We start from the raw sequence: 26,786 nt of genomic DNA, 5'->3' as shown, positions 1-26,786 counted from the left end.
GGTGCTGCGGGCAGCCCCTTCCCAGCCTCCTGCCCAGGCGGGCGTGCAGGACGGGCGGCCCCGCGTCCCAGGCATGGTCGTGTTCTTCAGACTCTCAAACCTAGGTGTGATCCCACCTCTGTGGGTTTGGTCTTTCTGCCTTTGGAGTCAGTCCATTCGCCCCCACCGATGTCAAACAGCCCCTGCGTGGGGAAGAGGGGTGTTTAAAGCAGACGGGGTGCACCCAGCTCTCCGGGTGACCAGCTGCTGCGCAAGTGAAAACACCAGTTCAGTAGGTGCCTGTACAAACAAACCCTGCAGTGAGGTTTCTGAAGCCTCGTGAAGTTTTTTTACACCTGTTCAGCTGAACCCCAGGAAGAGCAGATAAAACTGGCGCGTGACCATACATAAAACCTGTCCTTTGAAATGTGACCGTGTCAAGGTATGTCCGTGAGTATACTGGTCACTACTACAAGTACTACATTACTGAGTACTGTAGTAGTGGTGACTGCTACTTCACTAGCTTAAATGAAATTATTCCCCCAATTTCTTCTAGCAGCACACAGGCTGGGATAAGCACTTCTTACCTGAAGAATGTTTTTCAGTTTAGATTAAAATATCTAAAGGCTAGTTTCTTGCTCTTTTCTTTCCTCTTTTAAGCAGAATGAATTCGGTCAGGTTGCGATTGTTGATATTTGTTTGCAGTGGGGAAATATCTCTCGATAGTTAAAGTACGCCTCTGTCTTACAGATTGGATCACTCAAAAATCACTACCTATTCAGACGTAAAAGCTATCCAAGACGGTCTCGAAGAAGTGCCATTCATATTACTAAAAGACTTTCTGATGATGAGCGGGTGAGTGTTACATTTATTCCTTTTCATGCCCTCTGTTTATGCTGTCTCCTTATTGCTAGCATTATAATGAGGTCACAGGCGGGCTTTCCTCATTTTGCAAGTCTAATATATTCAGCCATCCACACTCGTGCTGAATAATACTTGATTATTCTGTCATTAACAGGCAGAATCTGACCCTCTCTTACCATATTTTTTGCAAGTGCTTTCCAAATTAAGATTTAAGATATGCAGCATTGCAGAGGCTTGGAATTTCAGATGTTGATGTGTTGCTGATGAAAATATGGATGAGGAACCACAGGGCTCGATTCAAAGTAAAAATCCATAGATGCAGTAAATTTAATCAAGCCGTGTCTGTGCAATTACCATGGGAATTACGTTTGATTTAAAGTGACTGAATATTTAAAAAAAAAATGTAGGGGAAAAGGGCTGAGGTTTTGCTGGATTCGCTTCTTCTGTGATGGGCTAAAACCCCTTCTCAGAGGATCCATCAGACGTTCTAGACTTGCAGTCTTTTGGTACACTGGGATGCCACTGCAATCAGAGAACAGGCACACTGAAGAGCCAGGGCTCTAAGGTACAATCCACTGGTGAAGCAGACTCCCCATTTATTTGACTTTATTTAAGAGAGGAGCATGTCTGTTTGTAAACTTTCTGAGAAAATGGGGTGGGTGGCAAATTTAAGGAACAGACCAGAATGCTGTCAGCCCCTCTTAAAAACAGTTTCTGGCAAATTGCAGGACAATGAAATTTGAATTCCAAATCAGCATTATTGCAGCAATCATTGTAAAAATATGAGCAGTCCGAAACATGAAGTAACCTAGTTGTGAAAACCAGCAGTTTATCATATAAGGACAAATCACTTGAGAACGAGTAATTGGTTATCTGGAGGTTTTAGATGCAAATGTCATCTAGGAGGAGATATTCTATGTGCAGCTAGAAGAATTAAAGGAGGGGGTGAGACAGGGTATTTGTTTTGCCTGTTCTGTTTCAAAACTGTACACTCCCATCTATCTCCTTGCAAACATTGGTTTAACAGTTAAAGTCTTGTAGGTGAACTAATTCTAAACTGGGGATGTTCAAAACCACAGCTTTAGTGTAAATTAGTGTTCTAATTTATACTCATACCAATGATCAAATGTTCAATGCCATCGTAGTACAATATTCAGGAACAGAGTTTTGGTTGCAGTCCCTCCCTTTTTTTGACTTATTACATCAAATGCATCTCTTGCACAGGGAAGCACAACCGTGTTTAATATACCAAATTCTAATGTCGTAAGCAGAATGGAAGCAATTGTGTTACACTCATTACTGCCAAACATTATTGCAGACTTAGATCCAGAAACAGAGCTTCAAAGTGCTGCAGGTGATTTGCTAAATTTACTCCAATTTCCCTTTTATTTACCATCTAGTATGCAAATTGACTATGTGAATGAATGAGATGTAATTATGTCATTATGTAAGTATATAAACACAAAGCAATCATGTAATGCTGTGTAGTTATGCATGGACCTTTGCTCCAAAGAGCTACTCTTGTTCAGCAGCAGCCCATGTGAAAAGATTTAAATTCAATCTTTAAAAAGGGAGAGAGAAGGGAATCCTGCTTTTGTTTGTATAACGCCTTCATGAATTTTACGGTATGTTAAGTGTGAAAGCTGGGGTAAAACTTGGCTCTAATCTGAGTATTTATCTGCTTCCTATAGATGTCCCAGTGTTTCTTGTAAACCAGATAAAGGCTGGGAATCTATTGAAAGGATATAATTATCTGGTTCCCTAACTTCCTCCAGTATTTACACTAGTTTCCAAATCTACTTTATTGCAAGAGACCTGAATCAAGATTATTTTCCCTGGTTTATATATCAGCAACTGGAGATTTGGCACAGGGCCTTCAGCTTTTGCCGTAGGTGGATGGTTGGAACCTCACCCAGCTGCTGAGTGACAAACATTTGGCTTGTTGGTCTGACATATGTGCTTGGTAGTTTCAGCTCATTTCCCTCAGTGCAGTTGTCCACATTGAAAAAAATAACAAGCATGGAAGTTGTCAATTGTTAATTACTGTTGGGTGATGAAGAGGCCAAGCTTTGCTGTGGGCAGGGAAGAGAGATAAAGGTAATTGCTCTAACCTGTGCACAAGTATGTATGGCCCTGGGTATCAATAGGGCATTTTAAAATACTTATACTTGCATGTGTATATTCGTCTTCTATGACTAACTAAGGTTTGTGGGTGTTTTAGCACTAAATATATAGCAAAGGGAATAGTATTAGAGAGCTTTCAGTAAACATGCCTGGTGTAGCTACCATTTTTAAGGGTTTTTGTTCTTGCAGTGAACTTTCATTAGGCTCTCACTAGAAAATCGTATTTTAATCAAATCTACTTCTTTTATCATTATGATTTCTGAGTCACTCATTACTGTTTCATATATGGCGTTAGATGTAAGGACCATAAAGCCATTGGATCACAGTAGAGAAAAATAATGAAATCTATTCAGACTTTTAAAGCAAGAGGTTAGATCCAAGGCATCCTCTACTTGAGGCTTATAGCAGGATCTTGGCAATCTACTGAACCTGAGCTTGCTTTTCTCATCTGGAAATTGGGGTGAAAAGCACCGACTTGATCTGTGTCAAAGTGACCGTCCGAGTACTAGCAATGAGTAACATTTTATTCCCATTTCCAAAAGGAGCACACAGCACACAGAGAGGTATCAGAATCAGGATTTGATTTGAACAGGGTTTAGTAATGTATTCAGGGAAACGAAGTGGGATACACTTTTAAAATGCAACCTAGTGAGTTAGAGAATGCTGTGTCCGTGCACAAATGCTATGCAGCTCATTGTATCGATGCTTTAGCAAAACATGCTGAAGCGTTTTGGCTTTCAGTTGCCTTAAGTGGAATTACGCCAGTGATGAAGTTAGTCCAATATTCATAGCTTACTAATGGATCACACTTCAAAACACCACTGGGAAGGAGCCTTGAAGGTCCAGCGGGGCTATGAGTAACAGCATCATTATGATTGCTAGACTAAAGCCAGAGATAATCTTTCTCCTTTTAACTCCCAATAGAAATAGATAGGCATTAAAATGTAGGTAGGAGAAAGAAGCAGGCTGTGGTTTTGCTTGTTTTGGTAACCACCACTGCTTAGATAACCTTCTAACCATACTACACATTTGATATAAAAGCCTGCATTGTGTGGCACTCACAGGAGTTCTACTGTTAACTTGTACTTAATGATTTTCTATTAATTGATTCTGTAGTATCGTGATTTCACCAAGTCCTCTTCCCCAAAGTACACTGTACTACAGTATAAATAATCATCCTCTCTGCATCAAACGTTGCTCATTTTGCTTTAGGCATCAAAATTTTGCTGTGTGAGGAAATCCCTTACCCTTTAGGCTAAGAAAGTCCTAACCTATAGAGGCTCACTTGTCATATTTATACAAATAATTGTAGGTGTCATGGGCAGAGCAGCAATATGAAAAAAAGCGAACTAAGCGTGCCACCGTGAGAGACTCAGCAGAAAATCTTTTCAATGATCCTATGTGGAATCAGCAGTGGTATCTGGTAAGAATTTGTTTCCTTGTGGAACTGGGGATGGTGAATTTCAGTTGTGGTATCAGCTGTATTATTTCACTCATGTCAGAGTGATTGCACTGAAGGGAGTAAATGAAGAGTCTCTCTCATTAACATATGCTATAAAAATGAGAGATCTCTGTGATAATACTTCCAGGCAACGTTCTATTTTCTTTGAAGTGTCATTTGTGCAAAGATTCTAAAAGCCAATTCGGTTGCTGCTTAGGATGGGGATTGATACCAGAAAGCAGTGTAACAGTTAAAAGCTACCTTTATGGTAATATATTTGCTGTTTCCGTATAAGAAGTCCCTTACCATGTCTGAAGCTGGCCATGTATTTCTTTATTAAAATTGGTAGTGCAAAGTGCATACTCCAGACGAAAACAAAAGCATACATGTGCATGTGACAAGCACCTTCGGCCTCTTGGACTAGCATTTAAGTAGAAGAGGGTCTCTACAGCTCACATGTTCAAAACCTCAAGGAAAAGAAATTTCCTGAGCTCTGTAGTTTCTGTCTGCATGTGACAACTCAGAAATATAGTCGATCATTTGTGTTTTATACGGTTTCTTTTGAGAGTCTGTATTTCCACTATGCATCTAGCTGTACCTTCAGTCTAGGCTTCATTGCTTTCACTCAGAATAGGGATGGGATTAAAGGTGAGTATAACAAATCAAGAAGAAAGGTCAAGCACAAATGTGGCCCAAGTGGCTGGAAATACCTTTCTCTTCTTCAGTTCAGCTTAGAGAAAACAGACCAAACTCTAGGCTGTTTGTATAATGTTTTGCCCTCTCTTTCCTTTGTTTGAGCTAGGAAAAATAAATTATAAACCATGTAGCATAAAATATTTCTGTGAAGATCCCTGCAGACTTCTTTTCAACATAAAAAATGGTTATCTTCAAGAATTCAACTTTTCTTTGAAGCTTAATATCTGTTTGCTTCTTTGCCTGTTTCCAATAGGAAGCAGGAAATTTCCGAGATGTCTGTATTGGACAAATGCACAAACACATACAGAGTTCAAAAAAGCAGTTTTGTGAAAAAAGCAATGTCTTGCTCTCCAGGAGACATAGTTCCTTTTCCCACCTTTCTGTGGTTTTCTTTTCCCTCTAGTTTTCCCACATGAGAAACAGAAACATGATGCTTACCCTTGCTTTCAGTGCACGTTGATTTTTTTTCTGATTAAATGCATAAATGTGTTAAATATTTTCTTCCAAAATATGTTCCTTGCCATGTAGTAAATAACTTATTATTACCTTATTATTATGATTTGATGGCAACAGTTTTTAGCTCTATTCAGGGTACCTTCACACATCACCAGAAAAAATGATTATTTGATGGATTCTAGAGAACAAAACTTGAAACCTCAAATAATTCCCTGAACAGCAACAGTTAGGAAAAAAAGCATAAAATGAAAGAAAGGTCATTCCTGTAACAAATTTCTTTTTCTAAGCCTCATATTGTATGCAACATTCCTTTGGAAACAAAGAAATGAAAAACCTGCGATCAACTAATGTAATTATGCACAGAGAAACAGAAAGAAAATGCTTTTTTTACATCTGTGTTTTTATGGGGGTTATAAGCAAGTTTTCTAAATTAGATGTACGTACTGCACATTTAATATTGGAGAGGAAAAATGACCCATTTAGGAGCTACTCTTCAAAGAACTTGCTGTGGAAGAGAGGGCTATAGATGATTCATGCTTCCAGTTGATTTACCACAGGAACAGTAATGAGGGTAGTAAACAGAAAGTTGTGATTCAGCACAGTTGTTCCTAACCAAACGACTACCTTAATCGTTTTATCCATTAATTATTTTGCTCTGGCTAACTTGAACGTCAAAGGAGAAAACACATTTGGAGAAAATGCAGCTCACTGTACTGTGGGGTATTGTCTTGGCTTCTCATCAAGTGAAAAGACCAAACATTAGCAGGTCTGATTATTAACTCAATGTTCCAAGGTTCATCAGTAGATCCCTACCCTTCCCATGTTTCTGTTGCCTACCTCCAATAAATACAAGATGCTCTTTGTTTGGAGAGATCAGGGATCTTCAAGTAATGGGGTAAATCTTTCAGTGCTACAAATATTTGAAGAAACTAGTTTTTGTTTTATCTTTGCAAAATTTGAGCAAAATATACAAGTTCAGGCTGGGATGGTTTAGAGCACCTTTAAAATATGACTCTGGACCTGTGTAGTATAAATGGGTAAAAATGTTGACATATTTTAATCCTTTCTGTCCCCCAGCAAGATACAAGAATAACTCCATCCCTGCCCAAACTGGATCTCCATGTTATTCCTGTATGGCAGAAAGGGATTACAGGCAAGGGTGTTGTCATCACAGTACTAGACGATGGCTTGGAGTGGAATCACACTGACATCTACGCTAACTATGTAAGATTTGGCACTAGAATGCTATGGAATAAATTAATCGGTTGTAAATTTGATATACAAACACTCTTCTCCAGCGTGCTGTCTGTTCTGTAAGTCAGCTCCTGCAGGACAGAGACTGACATATTTGCCTTAGGCATGATTTGGAACCTGGTCTGTGTCACAGGAAGCTGAATGCTACTTGGCAATGATAGTGGGGTGGTTTTGTTGTTGGGTTTTTTTTTTTCCCCTCAGTGGATTTAGTTCCCAGGCATGTTTGTATACAGTGGTTTAATGCTGAATTATTAAAGCTCCCTGAAAAATTTATGGAATTGTTAATGCCCATCAAATTCTACTAACTTGATTGCTGTCAACATGAGGCACACCAAATAAATAAATACAGCCTCTAGAACCCACTTTGTTACACGTTTTAAAATGCATTTTCTAGTTGTCCGAATTAATTATGTTTTTTTTAATGTAGGATCCAAAGGCAAGTTACGATTTCAATGACAACGATAACGATCCCTTTCCTAGATACGACCCAACAAATGAAAACAAGTGAGTAGCCTCACAGTTGTATGAAGAGAACAAAAGAGTATGTTATTAATTTGTGTGTTAGAACATGCAAATGCAGAAATATCTATGTATGTCCCCTGTGACAATTATATAATATAATAAAAGGAAGAATTTGTATAACAGAATCACAGGATGGTTGAGGTTGGAAGGGACCCCTGAAGGTTGCCTGGTCTGAGCCCCTGTCAAGCAGGGAGACCTAGAGCCGGTTGCCCGGGACCACATCCAGATGGCTTTTGAATATTTCCAAGGAGAGAGACTCCACAACCTCCCTGGGCAACCTGTGCCAGTGCTTGGTCACCCTCACAGTGAAAAAGTGTTTCTTGATGTTCGGAAGGAACCTCCTGTGTTTAAGTTTGCACAAAGATTTGTACGCACCATTGGCAGAAACACTGGAAACTAAGGAAATTAAATTCCCAGATGAAGAGCTTCATAATTGTAATCTCCCTATAATGTCCTGAATTTCTTCTTATCTTTGTATATGTAAGGTACTGATATGTTTCTGTAAGCTGAAGGGAACAATCTGTTCATGGCACCGTGTGTGTTTCTAGAACGATACCTCCCTAAGCAGATTTTGACTTCAGTTCTCTGCTTTGCGCTGAGAATTTTAAAAGAATATGTCTTCTATGAAGGGCTCTGGAAGAGACTGTGTCTTAGAGGAACCTACCAAGAAACCCATCCCTTCAGGTCAGCTTTTGTAGCTAAGGATGCTGTTTTTCAGTTTTGGCAGTACCGTTTGGACCGATAGAATAGCTTCTAGCTCAGTCCAGGCAATCACAGGTGAAGTGATGCTTCTGACCTCCTCTCACATGGGTGTGACACATGGTCAGACACTGGAAGAGGTTACGTTCACTCCTGGGACAATCTTTCTGTCTCTTCTGAGGCATATGGAAGCTTTATTTAGAGCAGGTTTGGCCTAAATGTCCTCAAGGTAATAACCTAGGAAGTTTCAAAAGGTTTGAACACAAGACAACCAGTCAGTTCACTTAGTGGACTTGTGGAATTTTCTCCAGAATTTTCTCGAGAGATTTTCTCTCTAGAGCTACCTCTTTGATACTCTGTGGAACATCTTGATGGGTCTGTTGCACCTAGGTGTATCCATGGTAGTTCAGGGAGGGATTTTGTCCATCAGAAAGAGAAGAGAATGGACCTCTTTAAAAGCTGGTACACAGAAGAAGTCAATTTCTTAAACCAATTAGGCATGCCGCTACTCAATAAAGATACAGTAAGAAACTGATGCACTGATTCCCTATTGTCTATCAGACAATACAATAGCATGTACAACATAAAACAGTGTATGGGGAAATAAACAATCAATCGAAGGATGAATGTCCCATGAATAAGACATTTGAAAAATTACATTTCTACTTTGTTACAGCTTTATTTAAGAGCAAGAAGCCATTATCCTCTTGTTCCGACGACATTATCTCTTAAATCTACCTGTATTACCTCTAATCTTTATTAATAAGTAAATGGAATTCAGCCCAGAAGCATTCAAACACTTCATTGAATAACGATCTGTAGTATTAAATAATACAACTCTTTTACAATTACACTTATATGAAGGTTTTCTGTATTGTGGAATAAGAATCACCTACGGCAAAAAAGAATTGCATAGAAAATAGTTGGTTACAAGAAAAATTTAGCAATGGTGAGGATACTTTAAAGGCTAACTTTCTGAAATCCTAAATAAATGCAGTCATTAAAAAAAGAGTATCTAAATGTGTGATTAAAAAAGACTCGTATCATATTTCTGTTTGGAGAAGTTTAGCAGCTTCTGAGCCCCATAATTTTATGCTACTTTTGCACTCTACTGAAATACTGGTATCTAATAGGTCTACGGATTTCAGTGTGACTTAGATTAGGTAGTTATCATCTCATCACAATGATCCTTTGATCGTTAAGTAGGTAAAATTATGTTGATTGAAGCCTAAGCGAAACAAGTATTTTTGTATCATGTAAATACAACTAAAAAGCTATTCAATAGTTGCATTGCATTCATTTAAAGGAAGACTTCCACCAAATCAAGAAGGTCATTGATGAGTCTTTGTGTACATTACATAAAGATGTTACGAGGTGGTGTTTATTCATACTGTATTTATTCAGGCATGGGACACGGTGTGCAGGAGAAATTGCCATGCAAGCCAACAACAGGAAATGTGGAGTTGGAGTAGCCTACAATTCCAAAGTTGGAGGTAAGAAAACGAAAATAATTAGATGTCCAATGTGAATGGAAACCAGACAGATCATGTGAAGTGCTGAGTGTTTTCAGCTACCATTAATCTGAAATATGAATGATTGGTCCTTCTCAGAAAACACCAATCTTGCAGTATTAGGCTACAAAATCCTGTCTGGCCATAGTGCACAGTGTTACATCTATATGACATCATTTCTTGAATGTCAGCATACTCTCTGGAATTTGGTTATCAGTTGAATATGGGTAGAATATATAACAACAGCAACAACAATGTAGGTGGTGGTGGTGGTGATGATGATGATGATAATAATATCGACAACCTATATTGTACCCAGAGACAAGACTGTATCTTTTAAGGAATGATGGACTCCCTTCTTATAATTGGTTATCCTGGAAGGAGGTGGCATGGGGGAGGAGAGGGATTGATCAGAGTGAAAGTAAGAATACACAAATTTATACCCACCCTTGCTTGCAGCATGTTGTTTTCATCTACACAATTACATTTGAAAGGTCATGTCAGTCAAGATATTCAAACTGCTCTGGTTTTTGTTTCAACAGCTTACTTCTCTACTATCATCATAAGTTAATTTTGAAAATAAGTAGAGTCTTGCTTGCCTGTCAATCAATATTGCCTTTTTTTTTTTGAAGCGGTGACTAAAAGTTTAATCGATTAGAGGTTTATGAAATAGTCATGATCAAAGTATCAGTTGCAAATGGTTATTTAGCACAGAGGAAGATACTTGTACAGTCCTATTTTTTCCATTACTCTCTTTTTTCCTTTTAAACAATGGGACGATGAGTGGCAATTGACACCCATAACTGCCGTTCCCACCATTTCAGTCTTATGTTTGTAGGGTCCCATTTACTCTACTGAGCTGTCATAGGTGTCAGCTTTGCAGTCTGCCTTTGCCATAATGCATTATGCTGTCATGCTTTGTTTGAATAAAATATCTCACTCATAAGACAAAGATGCCAAATTTTTAAAGCAGGGCAAAATGGATGAAGCTGCAAAGATGCCTGAACTCCCGCTGTGCCCATATTTTAAGGCACTTGCATCTACAGAGAAGATTCTTCCATAGTTATTTGCATATGCTGTGTGTTCACTTGCAAATGCAAACTACAGAGCTGTGTGGGGTGATTCGTCTAGAAAAGGAAAATAAGAGGAGGAAAAGCAGTCCAGCAATTCAAATTACCCAGAAAGCTGCTTATACCTGGGCGGGGGGGGGAGAAAGAAAAGTTGAAAGAAATTGTGAGCTGTTACATATGACCAGCCTGATTAAGATAGGGACGTAACAAAAATGTGTTCAAAGAGGAGTGGAAGATAGAGGAAGCCTTCAAAAGATTCAGATAAATTTGGAGTGACTGCACACTGCTAAACATTGGAAGGATTTTTTGATGTTCCAAGCTATACAGGATTCATTTCTTCACAGGCTTTTTTTCTCCCCCCCCCCCTTTTTTTTTTTTAAATCCATGAAATGATGCATTGCACACTGCTATTTGACATTAGTTCAGGATGACTTCTTTAAGTGGCTGTTTGCTTGTAGCAGTTGCCATACTGGATAAATCCAGTGGTCCACGGCCCATGCCTTCTCTCTGATAGTCAGCAATAGCTGCTTTAGGGAAAGAAACCTGACGTTTGGAATACCTTGTTCTCTAACCTTCAGCATCAGAGGTTGGTTTAACTTTGCCTTGAGGGGTAAAACAAAACATTCCATTGAAAATTTTTTGTTTGCCATGAAAATACTGACTTAAATAATCCTGAGTGTTCTCACTAGTCATGTCCATGCCTGGCCCTATTCTGAACCCCTGGTTAGTCTCTTCAGTACTTTGTGGCTGTGAATCCCATAGGCTTTTCTGTGCACTGTGTGAAAACAAATACTTCTTAATGCCAGTTTTCAAAGTGACACCTTTCAGCGTCCTTTAACAGTCACCTCTTGTTCTGCATAGAGCTAAGAAATGTGTGTATCGATCACCTTTGGAGTAAAGCAGAGTGAATATATATTCATGCATACCTAACCATAGCACTGTGCTACAATATTTCTCTGGTGCTGCCATGGAAATCAAATGATTAAGAAGCTCCATTTTACAAAGGACTGGGCTGAGAGTTCCCGCACAGTGACGTGTTGCTAAAAATAGCCTTCTGCCAGGCAGATACATGTATGTGTCTGAAATTACCTTGGGCTTTGCCCTTTGATTTTGTGGGACTGATGATGGGAGCAAGCATGTGCAAGAATAGGAAAGAGTTTATGCAAGAGGACATAATTGGAGTCTGCTTAGGGAAATACCACTGCAGTCATCAAATCCCTGAGTTGACTTAAACAAGCAGGATTTTTGGACATCACAAAGACAAGACAGCGGTTTTTTTTCTTGAACTATTTTCATCAGTGTGTTGTCAGTGTTCTTGTTTTCTTCCTTATTACATAATTTATCTGCAGAATTGGCTTTGTCTTCTTCTGCGGGAAATATCGGTACACTACTCTCTGCATTCCCAGTATCTCATTATGTGTTGCAAGCTAGCACCTGGCGCTTGCAGTCATTTCCACACAGGCAGATCTTTGCTCACAGCGCGCTGGTATGAGAGAATCTCACAATTCTGAGCCAACTGAAAAATGAGTATTCAAAATGTTACGAGTTTAAGCCTATCCAGGGTAAGTGGTGTTTTTAGTACCTGAGGCAACAGGATATGCCTTGATTCTTTCCCAGCTTTGTAAGTGATAGTGGAGTAACAGTGGTTGAGCGGATTAACTCCTTTGTCTGTTTTTGCCACTAATTAATGTGACATAATAAAGCCCGGCTTTATCTCAGAAGTGTTACGAGCCTTAGAGGCCAGCCATTTGGGAAAAGAATTATGCTTACAGTCTTTTTTTTTTTCCTGCTTGATAGTAAAAAAAAAAAGAACAAGACACTGAGCTGTAAGGGCGAGGTTGGTTGTTTTTTTTTTTCTTTTTTCTTTTTAATAGAACGACCACGTTTTGCCTGCCGTGCTTTGGAAAAATCCCCATTTTGTGGAAAATACTAGAAAATGAGTACTCATAATTCACCAACTGCCAGTAATGGTGCAGCTGCTGTAGTACTAACTTGCCAAGTTCAAGACAACACAGACATTTTTATTGCTTGAAAACACAGGCTGAATCCTGACTGCTGTGGCTCTTATATTGCTGCTGTTGCTGGGAGAGCCATGCCATAGTGGGAATTTTGCCAGACTTCTGCTATTTCTATCCTCCTCCAGCACTGGACAGTGGTAGCAGTCCTACCGCAGAGCTAGGGATTTGCAGGGCGAGAGATCCAGTGCAGATGAACTGCTGTCTGCCACTGAATTTTAAGTACCACTGAGATCAGGCTTGCTCTGAAGAAGATTAGATCATGCAGTTCCTAATAAAATGTTAATGGCTAGATATCTCTAGCATCTCTGGATTGCCCACAGTAGAAAAAACGTGGCAGTAAAACAACAGTGAGAATTTTTTGTGGTGAAGATTGAAGAGCTAGTAAAATAGCAGCATCACAAAAACAGCAAAACCTTAATGACTGTGAGGACAAAGTGTCTTAGTCAGAATATTCAGAAGTACATCTTTGAACTAAAACTCTTAGAACTCTTGATGATAAAAGTAATGTTGATAAAACCTATTTAATTTTAGTGACATGCTAGCAGTTTGAGAAGACTTTGTTACAGATTTAACAGAGAGGAAGAAAGAGTCAAGAAGGAGCTCAATGCAATAAGAAAAAGCAGGAACAGTAAACAAAACATCATCTTCTTGGCTCTCTGTAGAAAGAGAGAAAGAAGTAAGTAAGAGGCAACCAAGATTTTAAGAGGTTTTTTTTTTAATGTTTGTAGAGAGCACTGAGCCCTGCAAATAAAGGGTAAGTGTACTGTTTAACACTGACATGAACTGTCCCGAGTATTACTTATATGAACAGCAGTAGTCTGTGGTTGCAATAGTTATGGATTAATTTTGCTGGAAACTTTGCAAACAGTTAACAAAGACAAAAAAGAGGGAACAGAAAGTAAATCCAGGCTGCTTGGTTTTTTCTGTTAAGGTATACGTATGCTGGATGGAATAGTCACCGATGCTATTGAAGCCAGTTCAATTGGTTTCAATCCAGAACACGTGGATATTTACAGTGCAAGCTGGGGCCCTAACGATGATGGTAAAACTGTGGAGGGACCTGGGAGACTGGCACAGAAGGCTTTTGAGTATGGAATAAAACAGGTACGATACTTAAGAGAAAGATACAATAAAATGTGGCAGAGAACAGAATTTTAAAATGGTTGATAAGGGAAGAAATGAAAATGGTTTGTGCTCTCTTTGCTCAAACATATATGAAAAGGAGGAGATAGATTTTAATAGTAGACGTCAGAGAAATTACCAGCCAGAACAGGACTTTTAAAAAAGCACCATTAGAGCTTTCTAAGCTGGTTTTAAGCTGCCATTCTCCACAGATGAGCTTTCCTTTCCCATCCTTGTTTTTGCTGCCTTTGTCTCGCCCTACCCCCACCCTTCTCTGCTGCTTGTTTTGCACTGAACAGTAATTGGATTTCTGCACTGAAAGCCTATAAAATTTAATACAAAGTTTCTGCTTTGTGAATATTTTGCTGTGTGAAATAGTGATGTATTTTATCACCCTGTGGATGGGCTTGTATTACGTTAATTGCATTAGTTTATAAATTGGTGCATATCATGATTCAATTAAAATGAAGACAGTAAAAATGCATGATGAAGAGTATTGGAAACAATGTTTTTACAGCTCTTTTTTATGTTATCCTCTTTAGATCTGGTTGGATGATAAGTAGGGTGCAAACTGAGAGCTACCGGGGATGTATTGATAAACTGCTCTTGCTCTTGCCACTGAGGTGAAAAGAGATCTAAAGATGGACAGGTACTAATATAGTGAGGAAGACTAAATCAGAGACAGGAGAGGAGAGAAATGGAGGAATGCTTGAAGGACAGAAGCAAAGAGAAAGAGGATTTTGGAAAAAGGGCAGTTAACATTAGCAGACAGAAGGAGAGAAGAAGAAAGAAGAGTCTGACAGCTGACGAACGTACTCTGAGGGAAGAATGGAGACCGAGAGGAGTGGGCTGGTGATAAACAGAGGTCTAAATCTATAGGTAGGCAGCAAGAGAAGAGGGGGGGTTAAAGGCAATAATTAGGGAACCAACATTCAGTGGTCTTACTCTGAAAAAGCAGGTTATTCGATGAAGAATATCTTTTTTTACAATGTGTTTTATTTCTTAAGGGGAGCAAGTTTACCTATTAATTTGTCAGGCTTCCTTTTGCAAGGATCTGGGTGGTCTCCATTCTGCTTAAAGTCAGCCAGAGCTGGGGTTGCCGATGACTTTCATCCCTGACGCCTTCATTGCTGGCCTGGTAAAGCACTTAAGCGTATGCTTAGCATTAAGCATCTGAGAGGCGTTAGCAGCACTCTAAGTGAAATCAAAGCAGGTGTTTACATATAACAGTGCTTTTCTGGGCTGCAACCCTTATCCTCAAAGGAAGATACTATCTCATTATCTGTAATTGACGTGGCTTGTCCTTCCCATTTTAGCAGTTGTATCGCAAAGAGTACAGCTTACTTTTCTCTATTCTTAATGTTTTAAGTGCTGTAAATGTCTTGGCACTTGCATGAATAACTTCAGATCTCATCTGAGTGGGATGATAAAAATCTGTATTTCAACTGCTCTTTCCAGTGGATGCACATATATTAATAATGAACAACGTATGAACTTTCGATCTTCACACAAAATGGATTTTTTTCCTCTGAAGGACTAGCACAGCTTAAGACTGGATAGGGTGATACATGTTTCCTCTATGATAGCTGTGATGGTTTACATGCTGTCAGCTGTCGGCACCAGTTGTTAGCTGCTGCTCCCTCATTGCACACTGGAGACCAGAGCAAGGAGTGAACGTGGTTATGTCTGGAGACTGGTGGTGCTGGCCCACAGACTTGTAAGAGAAGGGAGGGTTTTCAGTTGGATGTGCTTGCTGATTCACTGTGTTTCAGCAAGTGAATGCTAACCGTGAAAGGCTTCCTTACAAAAAATAAATTGGTGGAAAAGTCATATCATGTTCATCATTCATACTGCTTACCCATACCTCTGTGATTACAGGAAAGGCAAATGAAATAAACCCTGATAAACTTGCAGTTTCTTTAAAAAAATGATCGTTTTTCCTAGAAATGTTTAGGGCCAGAACATCAGCATGTGGGAAAACTTACCTGTTGAGCACAGACTCTGTTTTTAATTTAAAACCCTATTCTGAGGAAAGTTGCTGTACCTGGAACACTAAACCTAGACCAGTCAAACTAAGAGATGTACTGTAGGGTGTGAAGTAGGATTCCTAAAGTAGCTGTTTCTTCTGCCTCTGTCTCAGTCTTCTTATGGAAAATTGTCCTTTTCTACCTGAAAATGTTTGGTATATTAGGCTTTTTTGGGGGGAGGAGTTGTTGAGAATACATTACGGAGACTGAAATCTCTTTGTTAACCACTCATTTCCATTTTCTCTAGGGCCGAAATGGGAAAGGCTCCATTTTTGTATGGGCTTCTGGGAACGGAGGCCGTCAGGGTGACAACTGTGACTGTGATGGTTACACTGATAGTATCTACACTATCTCCATTAGCAGTGCTTCTCAGCAAGGCCTTTCTCCCTGGTATGCAGAGAAGTGCTCTTCAACTCTGGCCACAGCATACAGCAGTGGGGATTATACTGACCAAAGAATTGTAGGTTGTTTTTACCAGATTCAGAACAAACATAGAAATGTATTATATATGCAAATAACAAGCGAGAGCCCTTAAATGCTTGGTTTCAAGTGCCTGCTTTATGTTATGTGTTACATGCTTAGTGCTTTTGCCTTGAAACAGTGAGGGATTTGTAATCCCCAAAGTGATTGTATTCCTGGAACATCTTCTACTGTAAAGCAATGGCTAAACAAAATCATTGTCTCAATGCAGTTAAGTCAGCATGCTGAATTTGTCTGCTGTTTGTGTATGACAGAGGTCTCTGCGTGAAGTTTGATATGGTCCCATTCTTCAGAAAGGGCAGATGAAGAGAGATTTAGAGTAAAAGGAAAAAGAACCTGTGAAGTTAGTGTATCATATGAGTCACTACCTCTGATATACCTTGCCATTAGCTTTTGTAAGATTGTCAGCCCCTGAGTTCCCACTTACGACAGAACAATAGTGCTTCCAGACCTGTAAAAGGTACTCAGCAAGCAGGCAGAGCAGTCTGTGTGCCTTCATTAACTGTGCAAGAAATAACTTGTACTGAAGAAAATTGCCCTGATAAAATAATGTTGAAGTACCTATAATTTTTGTTCAGCCCTGGTGGATGCTAATTTTTCAATAAACTACATTGATGGGGATTAAAACAATGTCATTCCAAGTTAGCCAGGAGATCAGTCCTTCCTAAGTGGCTTCTCTTCATAGCTGAGATGTAGATACATGGGCAGATGAGTTTGGTATTTAATTTCCAAATAAAGCACGTGTTTCATTGCAAATTATAGTTCTTCTGCTGAAGAGGGAGCAGAACACCAATACTAATCCTATGAGTAATTTTCTAGCAAGCAGTAATTTCAAATGTTCTAGGCCCAACACAATGATCTGTTTTTATGATTCACCAGTAAGCCTGAAACACTTATTGTGAAACCTTAGGATAAAATAAGATATTCAGTGTGGGAGTATTTTGTTCCAACACAAAGCGTTTTGATACAAAAATTATAGTTGAAGTAAAAAGAGTGGATTGAAATATGAATGGATTTAAACATCCATCACTTTTTCTGCTGGTGAGGAACGTATTAATACGCACTGAGTAAAGGATACATGGTTGTGTTTGTGAGTGTGGATATGACTGTATTTACAACTGTTTATTCATGCGATCTGTTTTTTTTGTTTTTTCTGTCAGACAAGTGCTGATCTTCACAATGAATGTACAGAGACTCACACTGGGACCTCTGCATCTGCACCACTAGCAGCAGGAATTTTTGCTCTAGCGCTGGAAGCAAAGTAAGATGTCACACAATTACCTTTGAAACTCTTCTCCCTCAGCCACCCCACCATCTTTCCTGAAATGTCATCTCTTTGAAAGTGGCACCATCTCATGCTGCAGCTCCACTTTTTGTCAGTCGGACTTGCTCAGCCTGATGACAAAAATAAGCAGCTACTTGCCTCAATACCTTCCTAGCAAAGCAGAACCAACGTAAGTAAAACGTGATGACTGAGGAATTTTAGTCCATTTTGTGCATTGGCAACAATTGTTTACTGAGTTCTGGTCAATTGCACTTAAAAGCAGTGAGGCTGCACATGTATCAGGAGAACATAATTTGAAGACAATACATTCCAGGAGTTTAAATTAAGTCTTTAGTCAATTTACAGAATCTTTTCTGCCAGTGATGAGACATGGAATGGAAGGTACCCAAGTTTGACTGTCAGAGCAGGCAGGGAGCAAGCAGGTTTAGATCCTGTAGGGCTGGTGGTCAGAATGTATGACTTAGAGAGGGTAAAAAAGAACAGGACAGGACAGTGGCTTTTTCACAGAAACACTTCAGGCGGTAGGGCTTAGGCTTAGTACTTGAATGGTGTAGGTTCAGCTCCGTTTCTATTGCATACTCCTTTGATGACATAAGCCGAGATACTTAGGGCCATATTTTAAAGGGTAGAGTTAATCACAGATAGAATCAAATACCCCGTGAATTTTCAAAGTCCAGGTCCCATAAAGACTGGTGGGAAATACTAGTTTTGCTAGTTAATTTTAAATGCCTGAATAATTTTGAAGAGTTGGACTCTAATCTTCCTACATACCCGTTCTTCATTTACACAGAAATCCTGTATACCTGGAGAAGTATTGTGAGGATAAGCATGCGACATGTTCTATCTTTTAAAATAATGGGGTGCCATATACATTCAAAGCATGTTCTGTTGCAGACTAGTAATTGAGGGAAAAATGACGGATAGCCCTGAAACAATTAACCAGGAACATTTTCTCAACAGCCCAAATCTGACATGGAGGGATATGCAGCACTTGGTAGTGTGGACCTCAGAATACGATCCACTGGCTGGAAATCCAGGATGGAAAAAGAACGGAGCAGGACTGATGGTCAACAGCCGATTTGGGTTTGGACTACTCAATGCCAATGCGTTGGTAGATTTAGCTGATCCCAAAAGATGGAAAGGTGTACCAGAAAAGAGAGAGTGTATTGTGAAAGACAAAAGCTTTGAACCAAGGTAAGAATTTGCATTAGCGGTAACTAAGCTTATGTCTGTCTTATAAAGCCTGGAGGATAGTATTCTGCACAGATTGCTCTGAACCAGACTCAGAGATTTCTTTTGATTCATTTGGTTTTGCCTTACTGTCTTCCTTAGGGGCAGGCAAGCAGTGTTGGTTTGCTTGCTTTTTTTAGTGTAAGACTGATGAAAATTACTAGCATGAAGCCTTAACAAAGAATAAAATTATTATGTCTGCTTGTGCAGCCAGTGTATGGATGGATGATACTGTGAGACTGAACCTGATCAGATAAGATATGAATGTTTAGACCGCTATCAGAAGATAAATAAAAAGATACCAAAGTGTCCCAGGGATTTTTTTTAAAACAACATCTGTAATCGGTCTTAGCAATTCTTCTCCTGTGACAGGCGTAGTATATGTTGAAGTCAAGGTGATGTATTGAGCTTTAGTCACATCTGTACCAGGTCTCTTATGAAACACAAGTGTCTCAAAGGCTGACTGAAAAGACTTAGCAGCCACATTCACAAGTGCTCCCAGCATAGTGAGCCTAAACTGAGCTCAACATACAGGTAAGTTTTATAATTAGTCACTAAGCTGGTTAATCAATAAGGATATCCACACCGTTTTTGTCTCCACTCATTCACTTATGGATTTGTTGTCTAGAAAAAATAAAGCTATTTCAAAGATCGAAATTATACTGTGTGAGTACACCAAAAACCTGTCTGTGGAAACATATTACAGTGTTTTGGAGTGTCACTGCTTGGTAACCTTATTATTTATGCTATTTTACTATCAATTTGCTTTTATGAGCTCTCTCCACAGAGTGCTGATCCAGTACTGATGTATGTAATACTTGCTGCTTATGTATTTTTATTGCAGTCCTCTGTTACATTATAAAAACAAAGATAGCAAGATTCTGAGTTTAGAATTATTTATGTGGAGATTTAGATACCCCTATCTCATTAGAAGTAATGGAAATTGTGCAGAGAAAGCTATGCACAGTAGCTCTCTGTACAGAGAATGTACAAAAGATGTAACCTTTTTTTTTCTTGAGATGGCATTGACTACAAAGGGTGAAAGTGGCTGTGCCTGCTGCAGTATTTTAACTCCATGATAACAGCTCTTCTGGATATTTGAATGAGGGAACTAAGTATAAGTCTGATACAGTCCTGTGATGTAGCTGACAGCAAAGACTGTTTTTTTGTGGGACCATGAAGTGTTGACAGAAACCCTTGATTATCAAATTTGATTGCTTGCTTCCAGGGTGTGTTGCACAAGTCTGTTTTATGCTTCCAGAACTTCCCATGGTTTTTACTGGAGCATGAAAAAAAAAAAGAATGTAGAATTTGTCTCTACTTCTTCCTTTCTCATCATTCTGAAATGGGCGTTGAATGTGTCATTTGCACTTCACATAATGATCCAGAATCAAAAGTCTCTGTGAGTAATCAAAGAACTCCTGTAATTTTGCCAGATTATTAAGAGCAAATGAGGAAGTCGTCATTGAAATTCCCACAAAAGCCTGTGAGGGTCAAGAAAACTCCATTGCATCTCTGGAGCATGTGCAGTTTGAGGCAACAATTGAGTATTCCCGCAGAGGTGATCTTCATGTCACTCTGGAATCTCCATCAGGTACAGGAGGCAAAGACATGCTTTGTTTGTGTTGCTGTAATGTGTAACATTTCATTAAAAACCACCTCTGTGTTCTTCAGTGCTTTAAAAAGAGCTAAATCTATTGTTAGGCAAATCTAGTCACCTCCAACAGGTGTGAGGATAAAGCATCCTGGGGACTAGAGAACTCGTCCTCTGAAACCCCTTTCCAGCCTTCACGTGTTCTGGGTTATTTCTGTGAGAAGAGGTTTGAAAATCATACTTCAGAAAATGAAGGCACCATTTCTAGTATGTTTTCGTTCTGGCAACAGGACCTGTAAAAACTGAGAGTTCCTGGCAGACAAGAAATTATAGTTCAGTAGTGCTTATCAGCCTTACTGTGATTTAACAAACTTATGGAAAACAGGGTGTCTGACTCCCTATATTTCATGTAACTGTCTCTCCCCATTGGTGTATTTAAAACCACAGTGTCTCTGTTAGGCACCTTAGTACAACTATACTAAACGTGCTAGAATATGGCAAGCTGTCTTGACAATGCCCTGAAATAACACCATAAGGAGAAAAAAAAAAGAAAGGAGAATGAGTTTAAACAACTTCGTAGAAAGTAAGATCTGTTAGATCAACTGATATCATTAGAAAAACCAGACAAGCTTTCAGGTATGAATTTAAACATCATGCTAATCTAATTTACTGATATTAAAGGCTAATCTAGTAATTCACAGATAATAAACCAGTAGAACCTTGTTCATATAATTGTTGCAGGACCTCACTAGAGTTAAGGTACTGTACATATGGTATACTTCCAAACCCTACCTTGTCTGGGATTCCTTTTAAGTCTAACCTTAATTCTTCCTTTTCTGAGTTTACCTTTTCTCTTATGGGAGCAATATTGCTGTGAGGTGTTTTACCCTTGACTCTAGGTGGTATTTTCAAATTTAATCTCGTCTTAGATAAGTTTTAGTTTGGGAGTAAATATATGGACTGTCTATAGGTACATCATGGAGATGACAGCAACAGTAACTCTCATTATACTTTTATAGAGGGATTTCCCTCCCAAGACACTGTTCTACTGCTAATATGTAGGAAGCATGGCTTCATCTTAGAAAAACACCCCTTTTTGAAAGACTGACAACAGTAGTATGCTCTTCATCTTTGTATGTATTTCTGTGGGTTTAGCTGAGGTAGCACTAGTCGAGTGCTGCTGCCTCCACTATTGTATCATGTTGCTATCATGGTTAAACTGTTCTTTCCCTTAGTTCTTGCTGTTTTTCCACTTTCCTGCAAAACGGTACTACCAAATGTATGTCACTACTTTTCTATATTTATGGTGTTACCTTTAAATATATTTATAGCTTGTGATCAGGCTCCCTGGGGCCTCTCTGCTCCTTATTATGTAAATATAGCTTCCTTGCTCTCTCCTTATATGCAAACCAGCGCAACAAATTTCCTACTGTGCAGTAGAATCTCTTCTGCTGCAGAAATACTTTGTGAACTGCAGCATTTTTGTAATAATAATAACAATGCAAATGCTTTTCACCCTGTTGGAGTTCCAGGCTGTAACAATTTCCATCCACTCACCAAAAAAAACCCCACAGTGATTAATTCGGGATAAGGCTTTGGTTTCACAATGCTGCGTGAGCTGGTTTGCCTTCAAAACTTCCATCTCGGAAGTTTCCTGAACTGTTTATCAGTGGAAAATACTGGTTGTGCCTGACCTCTGCTTCTTACGCTTCTTTATGTGCATCCACTACTTTTTTGTGTTAGAGATGGTACACTAAGCAAGATGTACCTTTTATCGTGACCTAATGTGATAGTTCTTATGCTCTTAAATACTGCTGTGAAAATAATTAAAGGAACCACTGATCAGAAATAGCGTGTTTCCTGTTCCATAAGCCACTGTTAAATAGTGTATTTTCCAGGTTACCTATGCACTAGATATTGTGCAAGCTGAACAATGTGAAAAGTAAAAGCAGACATGTATGAACAGTCACTACTGTTGATCTTGCACTAACACAGGGACCAGCACTGTCTTACTGGCTGAGAGAGAGAGAGATAAATCTCCCAATGGCTTTAAGAACTGGGACTTCATGTCTGTTCACACGTGGGGAGAGAATCCAACAGGAACCTGGGTTTTAAGAATTACTGATGTGGTAAGTATGTCTGTATGTTAACTAGCTATGTTTGAAAGCTAAGACAGATAAAATGATCACTAACCACCACCAAGCATGTTGAATAGTGAGTCTTCTCATTAAGCAAGCTACAACGAGTTTATTTACACTAAATATCCATCTGGATTAAAGAAAAAAAGAGAGGGTCAGATTTTCTTGTTCTTTACAGAAATGCAAAGGACCATCCTCATTTCACTGACATGTACCTGTCAAAAAAAAATGTCATGCCTATGTTTTTCACACATTATATGTCACTGTAAGAAATCACTTAATACAATTTTCTGTGATCCATGAAGTGAAATATGTAATTGAATTAACATATGATTAATTGCAAATTAGTTTTTTCTGCAGAAAAGAACACAGGATAGATCTAGTCTTCTCTTAGTGCATGTGCATAATTTTCATTAACTGAAAACCTTTTGAATTAATGAATTTCTGGTGACCTCAGAGACCTATTCTGATGCATACCTTTCCCTAACTTCTTTCTTAGAGTAATTACTGCTGAACAATGTTTAAGGATTAAAGCCAAGAAATCTACAGATATGAAATAAATAAGTTTACTAAAACCACCTGGGGATATGGATTACAACAGTGAGACACCAGAACAAAGCTGCTTGATAGGCAACTGAAAAATCATTCTCTTCAAAGAGCGAGTGATCAAGCACACTCATCTCTGGAGAATTTCATTGAAGTTGTCTGTTAATAAGCTTGTCATTAGGGGTCAGATCCTGCCAGAAACGGAAAGCTTCCTATCAGACACTGAGCCTCCAACCCCTATTGGCCTCAAATTGTAAACAGGAGGATAATGCCAAGTACTAAGCAGATGGACAAGGCAGTAGAAGTAAATATTATTATCAACAGTGTAGTGTTAATACTGCAGGCTTATAGATAACCCCACGGTTACAGATACCCTGCTCTTTGTAATTAATATAGTGCATTTTTTGGAATGAAGTTGAGAAAAGCGTTTTGTTTGTAATTATCCTAATTTTCCATTTTCAAGTGAGAGGTTCCTGAAACTTACAATAAACCAAGCTTTTTGTCCTCGAGAGGTAATGCACTCTTTCCTCAGCTTGTAGGGTTTGGTGATTTCCTGAAATAAGTTTTCACATTAATGACCCTAACTGGAATCACAGATTCCCGTACAGAGTTACTCATAATTTAGTTGTCATGTAAGTTGTGTATGTAAACTTTGGTATAGACTTCTATTAGAAAAGACGAGCTTCAGCAGCTATCTTCAGTCCCTAAATGACTGAGCAAAAATTATGAAAGAAGCTTTGGTAAAACAAAGTTTCAGTGTTCTCTGTACTTGTCTCTTCCACTTTCCACTATTCAAATACTGCTGCCAAAACTAATGGACAAAGCATTTGTTGCTCACTTCCACAAGCTGTGTTTCAGATTGCTGTTGTACACCACTACAGAGTATTACTCCGAATTACTATTCCAATGGTATCTTTTGTGAGGAAATTGCCAAGGAATGGCTTAGTGAACAAATACTAATAACACAAAATACTACTTCGGTAATTTTTAGCATTCTGTGTTATGACAAAATTCCATTGATGCTTACATGATTAATTAATAATGTGAATATCTGGAGTAGTTAAGCCATTGTATTAAATCCCACTTTCTGATATACCCTGTCTCTAATATATCAATCTTTTGGTGCTTATAAATCATTGTCTGAATTTAGGTATTGAAAGCCTTATAATTTATTTTAGTCACTTCTGTCTGCTTTACGATCAAGTGTCCTGTTTCCTCTTCGTATGTCCTGAGAACCTATGCTAATGCCATCCTTGTCCTTTAGTCCAGAAGAATACAAAATGAAGGAAGGATTGTAAATTGGAAGTTGATTTTGCATGGCACTGCTACCCAGCCTGAACACATGAAGCAGCCACGTGTATACACATCCTACAATGCTGTGCAAAATGACAGAAGAGGAGTGGAGAAGATGACGGACTTTGTAGAGGTATACATATTTTTCAATTTATAAGAAAATGATATTTTTTTCCTAGTAAGAAGACACATATTCATTCTGTGTTAATTTCATCTAGCCCCTGACCACTTCTGAGCTGTGTATTGTAATTTTGTCCCTGTCAACAACTGATACTTTTATTAGTCTCTGTTTTCATATGCCAACATCTGAGGGTTTTAGGATGGTAGGAAGATACTGCTACTAGAGCAGTGAACTCAATAGCTAATGCAGTTCGGTGGTACAAGGAGGGAGGGATACGCCTCTGACAGACACACTAAATTTATGTAATTCTATTGAGAACAAGTGTTGCATCCAAAAGGAGCTTTGCCTGCTGGAGTGCTTCCAGGGAGTTTGGAAGGAAGTTACTAACAAAATACATGACAAAAGTCAGGGACTCACTGACTCAGAAGGTTTGGTTAAGTGGATCTGTTGCTGCTAGCTCCTTTGTCACCCCTTCTTTACCTTTCAGGAAGAGTGCTCTAAACATACTCCAGGCTTCTGAGAGTGACAGTGGGTTTTTGGATGCACAGGATGGTAGTATTGTACATTTTCACAATACTTGATTATGTCAACATCTTCGGAATACTTTATTAATCACATCACATCAATTTGTCTCCCCATTAAGTAATCAGGATGTCCATAAAGTATAGAGAGATTAACCTTCCTCAACCAGGTTATGAAGGAGAAGATTGAGGGAGGCATGATTATGGTCTTTAAATACATTAAATAAGTGTCCGCAGGTGTGGCAGCCATGTGCAAGAAAATAAATTGGAAGAAAGTAAAAGTGGATTCAGGGGGTACTGTAGTAGAAGATTGGTGGACATAGTAAAAACCAGATGAAGACAAAATGAGTGTTCAGTTAGAAAGGCAATCCTAGTGTAAATGAGGAAGCTATGCAGCCACATACTACTGTGTCAGTATGGGAGGCATAATGGGCACCGTTGAAACGAGATCATGCCTCTCGCCAACTTCTCTATACATCTGTATCTGGTGTTAGTCTTCCAAGGTTTCCAAGATATATGTCGTGGCCACCCGTTAGCCATACTTCACTGTCTTTTCTCAGGTGAGATCATCTACAGAGAAGGTTATATGGAAGCACTGGTTTAGTCCTTTTCACAAGGGTATGTGGCACAATCAGAGCTGCCATCACCACTGCGTGTGCTTCCTTCAGTTAGACCGCTGAGGAGTGGTGTCCCGTAGTACCACCAGATATATCTCTTAAGACTGCAACAAATCCTGCTATAAAATGACATGTTGTATCCTGCCAATGTGGAATCTGAATTTATAACTTCCTACGTTGTGGGGGGATTTGATATTTTATACAATATAGTCCTTTTGATGGTCTGTTTTGGTATATAATGGTCTAGTTCTTTTCTAGATGCCAGGTGGCTCCTGAATGAAAAAATAGCATCTACCCATACATAGATGGAAATCACTAATCAGAGCAAATCTTAATCCAGTCAGTTTTTCATTGACATCTAACCTCTTTTATGCTAATCTGTATTCTAGGACCATACCACACAGGAGAACCTGAGTGAAAAACCCAAAGTCACAGAAGACACCAGTAGTAGCAGTGACAAAGCAGAAGATAAAATCCCATCAGAGGCTATGCTACGTTTACTGCAAAGTGCTTTTAGCAGACAGATGGCTCAGAAGCGACTGCCAAAGAAGACTGCAAGTGAGAAGTTAAATATTCCATATGAACACTTCTATCAAGCCCTCGAAAAATTAAACAAGCCCTCCCAGTTGAGAGACTCAGAAGAAAGTCTGTACAGTGACTACGTTGATCTTTTTTACAATGCCAAACCATACAAGCATAGAGATGATAGACTGCTGCAAGCCTTGGTTGATATTATAAATGAAGGAAACTAAACTATAGGGTATGGCACTGAGTTGGAAATATTCATTCTCCCCACCCCACCTGTAGGTTTTTTTTTTTTTTAAGTCTGTCGTAAGCTCTAGTTGCGTGATTGCTGCTTTGATTGCTTCATATTTAATACAAATATCAAGGAAGGGAAAAAACGGGTGTGGGAGGATAAGGCAGTAAACTGATGCTTTTTAGTAATAGCTTTTTTCAAAGCCTTTCTTTATTACCATCAGAGTAGATTTGCCCCCTCAGGCATGAAATGCAATAGTATTCCCCTGAAAACCCTAATGCTCTATTTTAAACAATTTTCACGTTACTTATTCTTCCACCCTATTCGCTTAACATGCAGTAGGATTCAAAACCTGAATTACCAAGCAGTTTTGAATCGAACTGCCAAAGCTATGGGGAGATACTCTCATCCCTGGATTTGT

The 26,786-nt window shown here is 39.0% G+C and overlaps 1 protein-coding gene across 1 annotated transcript; it reads left to right on the top strand.

The window, feature by feature from the left end:
• The first annotated feature begins 423 nt into the window (after positions 1 to 423).
• On the top strand, positions 424 to 26,449 carry PCSK1 (proprotein convertase subtilisin/kexin type 1). The gene is made up of 14 exons (XM_009280677.1): positions 424 to 429; positions 730 to 834; positions 4,280 to 4,390; positions 6,638 to 6,784; positions 7,242 to 7,318; positions 9,440 to 9,528; positions 13,566 to 13,738; positions 16,031 to 16,243; positions 17,424 to 17,524; positions 18,509 to 18,742; positions 20,215 to 20,372; positions 22,368 to 22,501; positions 24,321 to 24,482; positions 25,998 to 26,449. The coding sequence occupies exons 1-14, from the start codon at positions 424 to 426 to the stop codon at positions 26,358 to 26,360; spliced, it is 2,073 nt and encodes a 690-aa protein (XP_009278952.1). The 3' UTR covers positions 26,361 to 26,449.
• Positions 26,450 to 26,786: the final 337 nt, after the last annotated feature.

The sequence above is a fragment of the Aptenodytes forsteri genome, unplaced genomic scaffold (genome assembly GCF_000699145.1).
Source record: "Aptenodytes forsteri isolate BGI_AS27 unplaced genomic scaffold, ASM69914v1 Scaffold203, whole genome shotgun sequence".
NCBI classification, from domain to species: Eukaryota; Metazoa; Chordata; class Aves; order Sphenisciformes; family Spheniscidae; genus Aptenodytes; species Aptenodytes forsteri.
The sequence above is the reverse complement of the archived record's forward strand: the minus strand, read 5'-3'. Positions and strand labels throughout refer to the sequence as shown.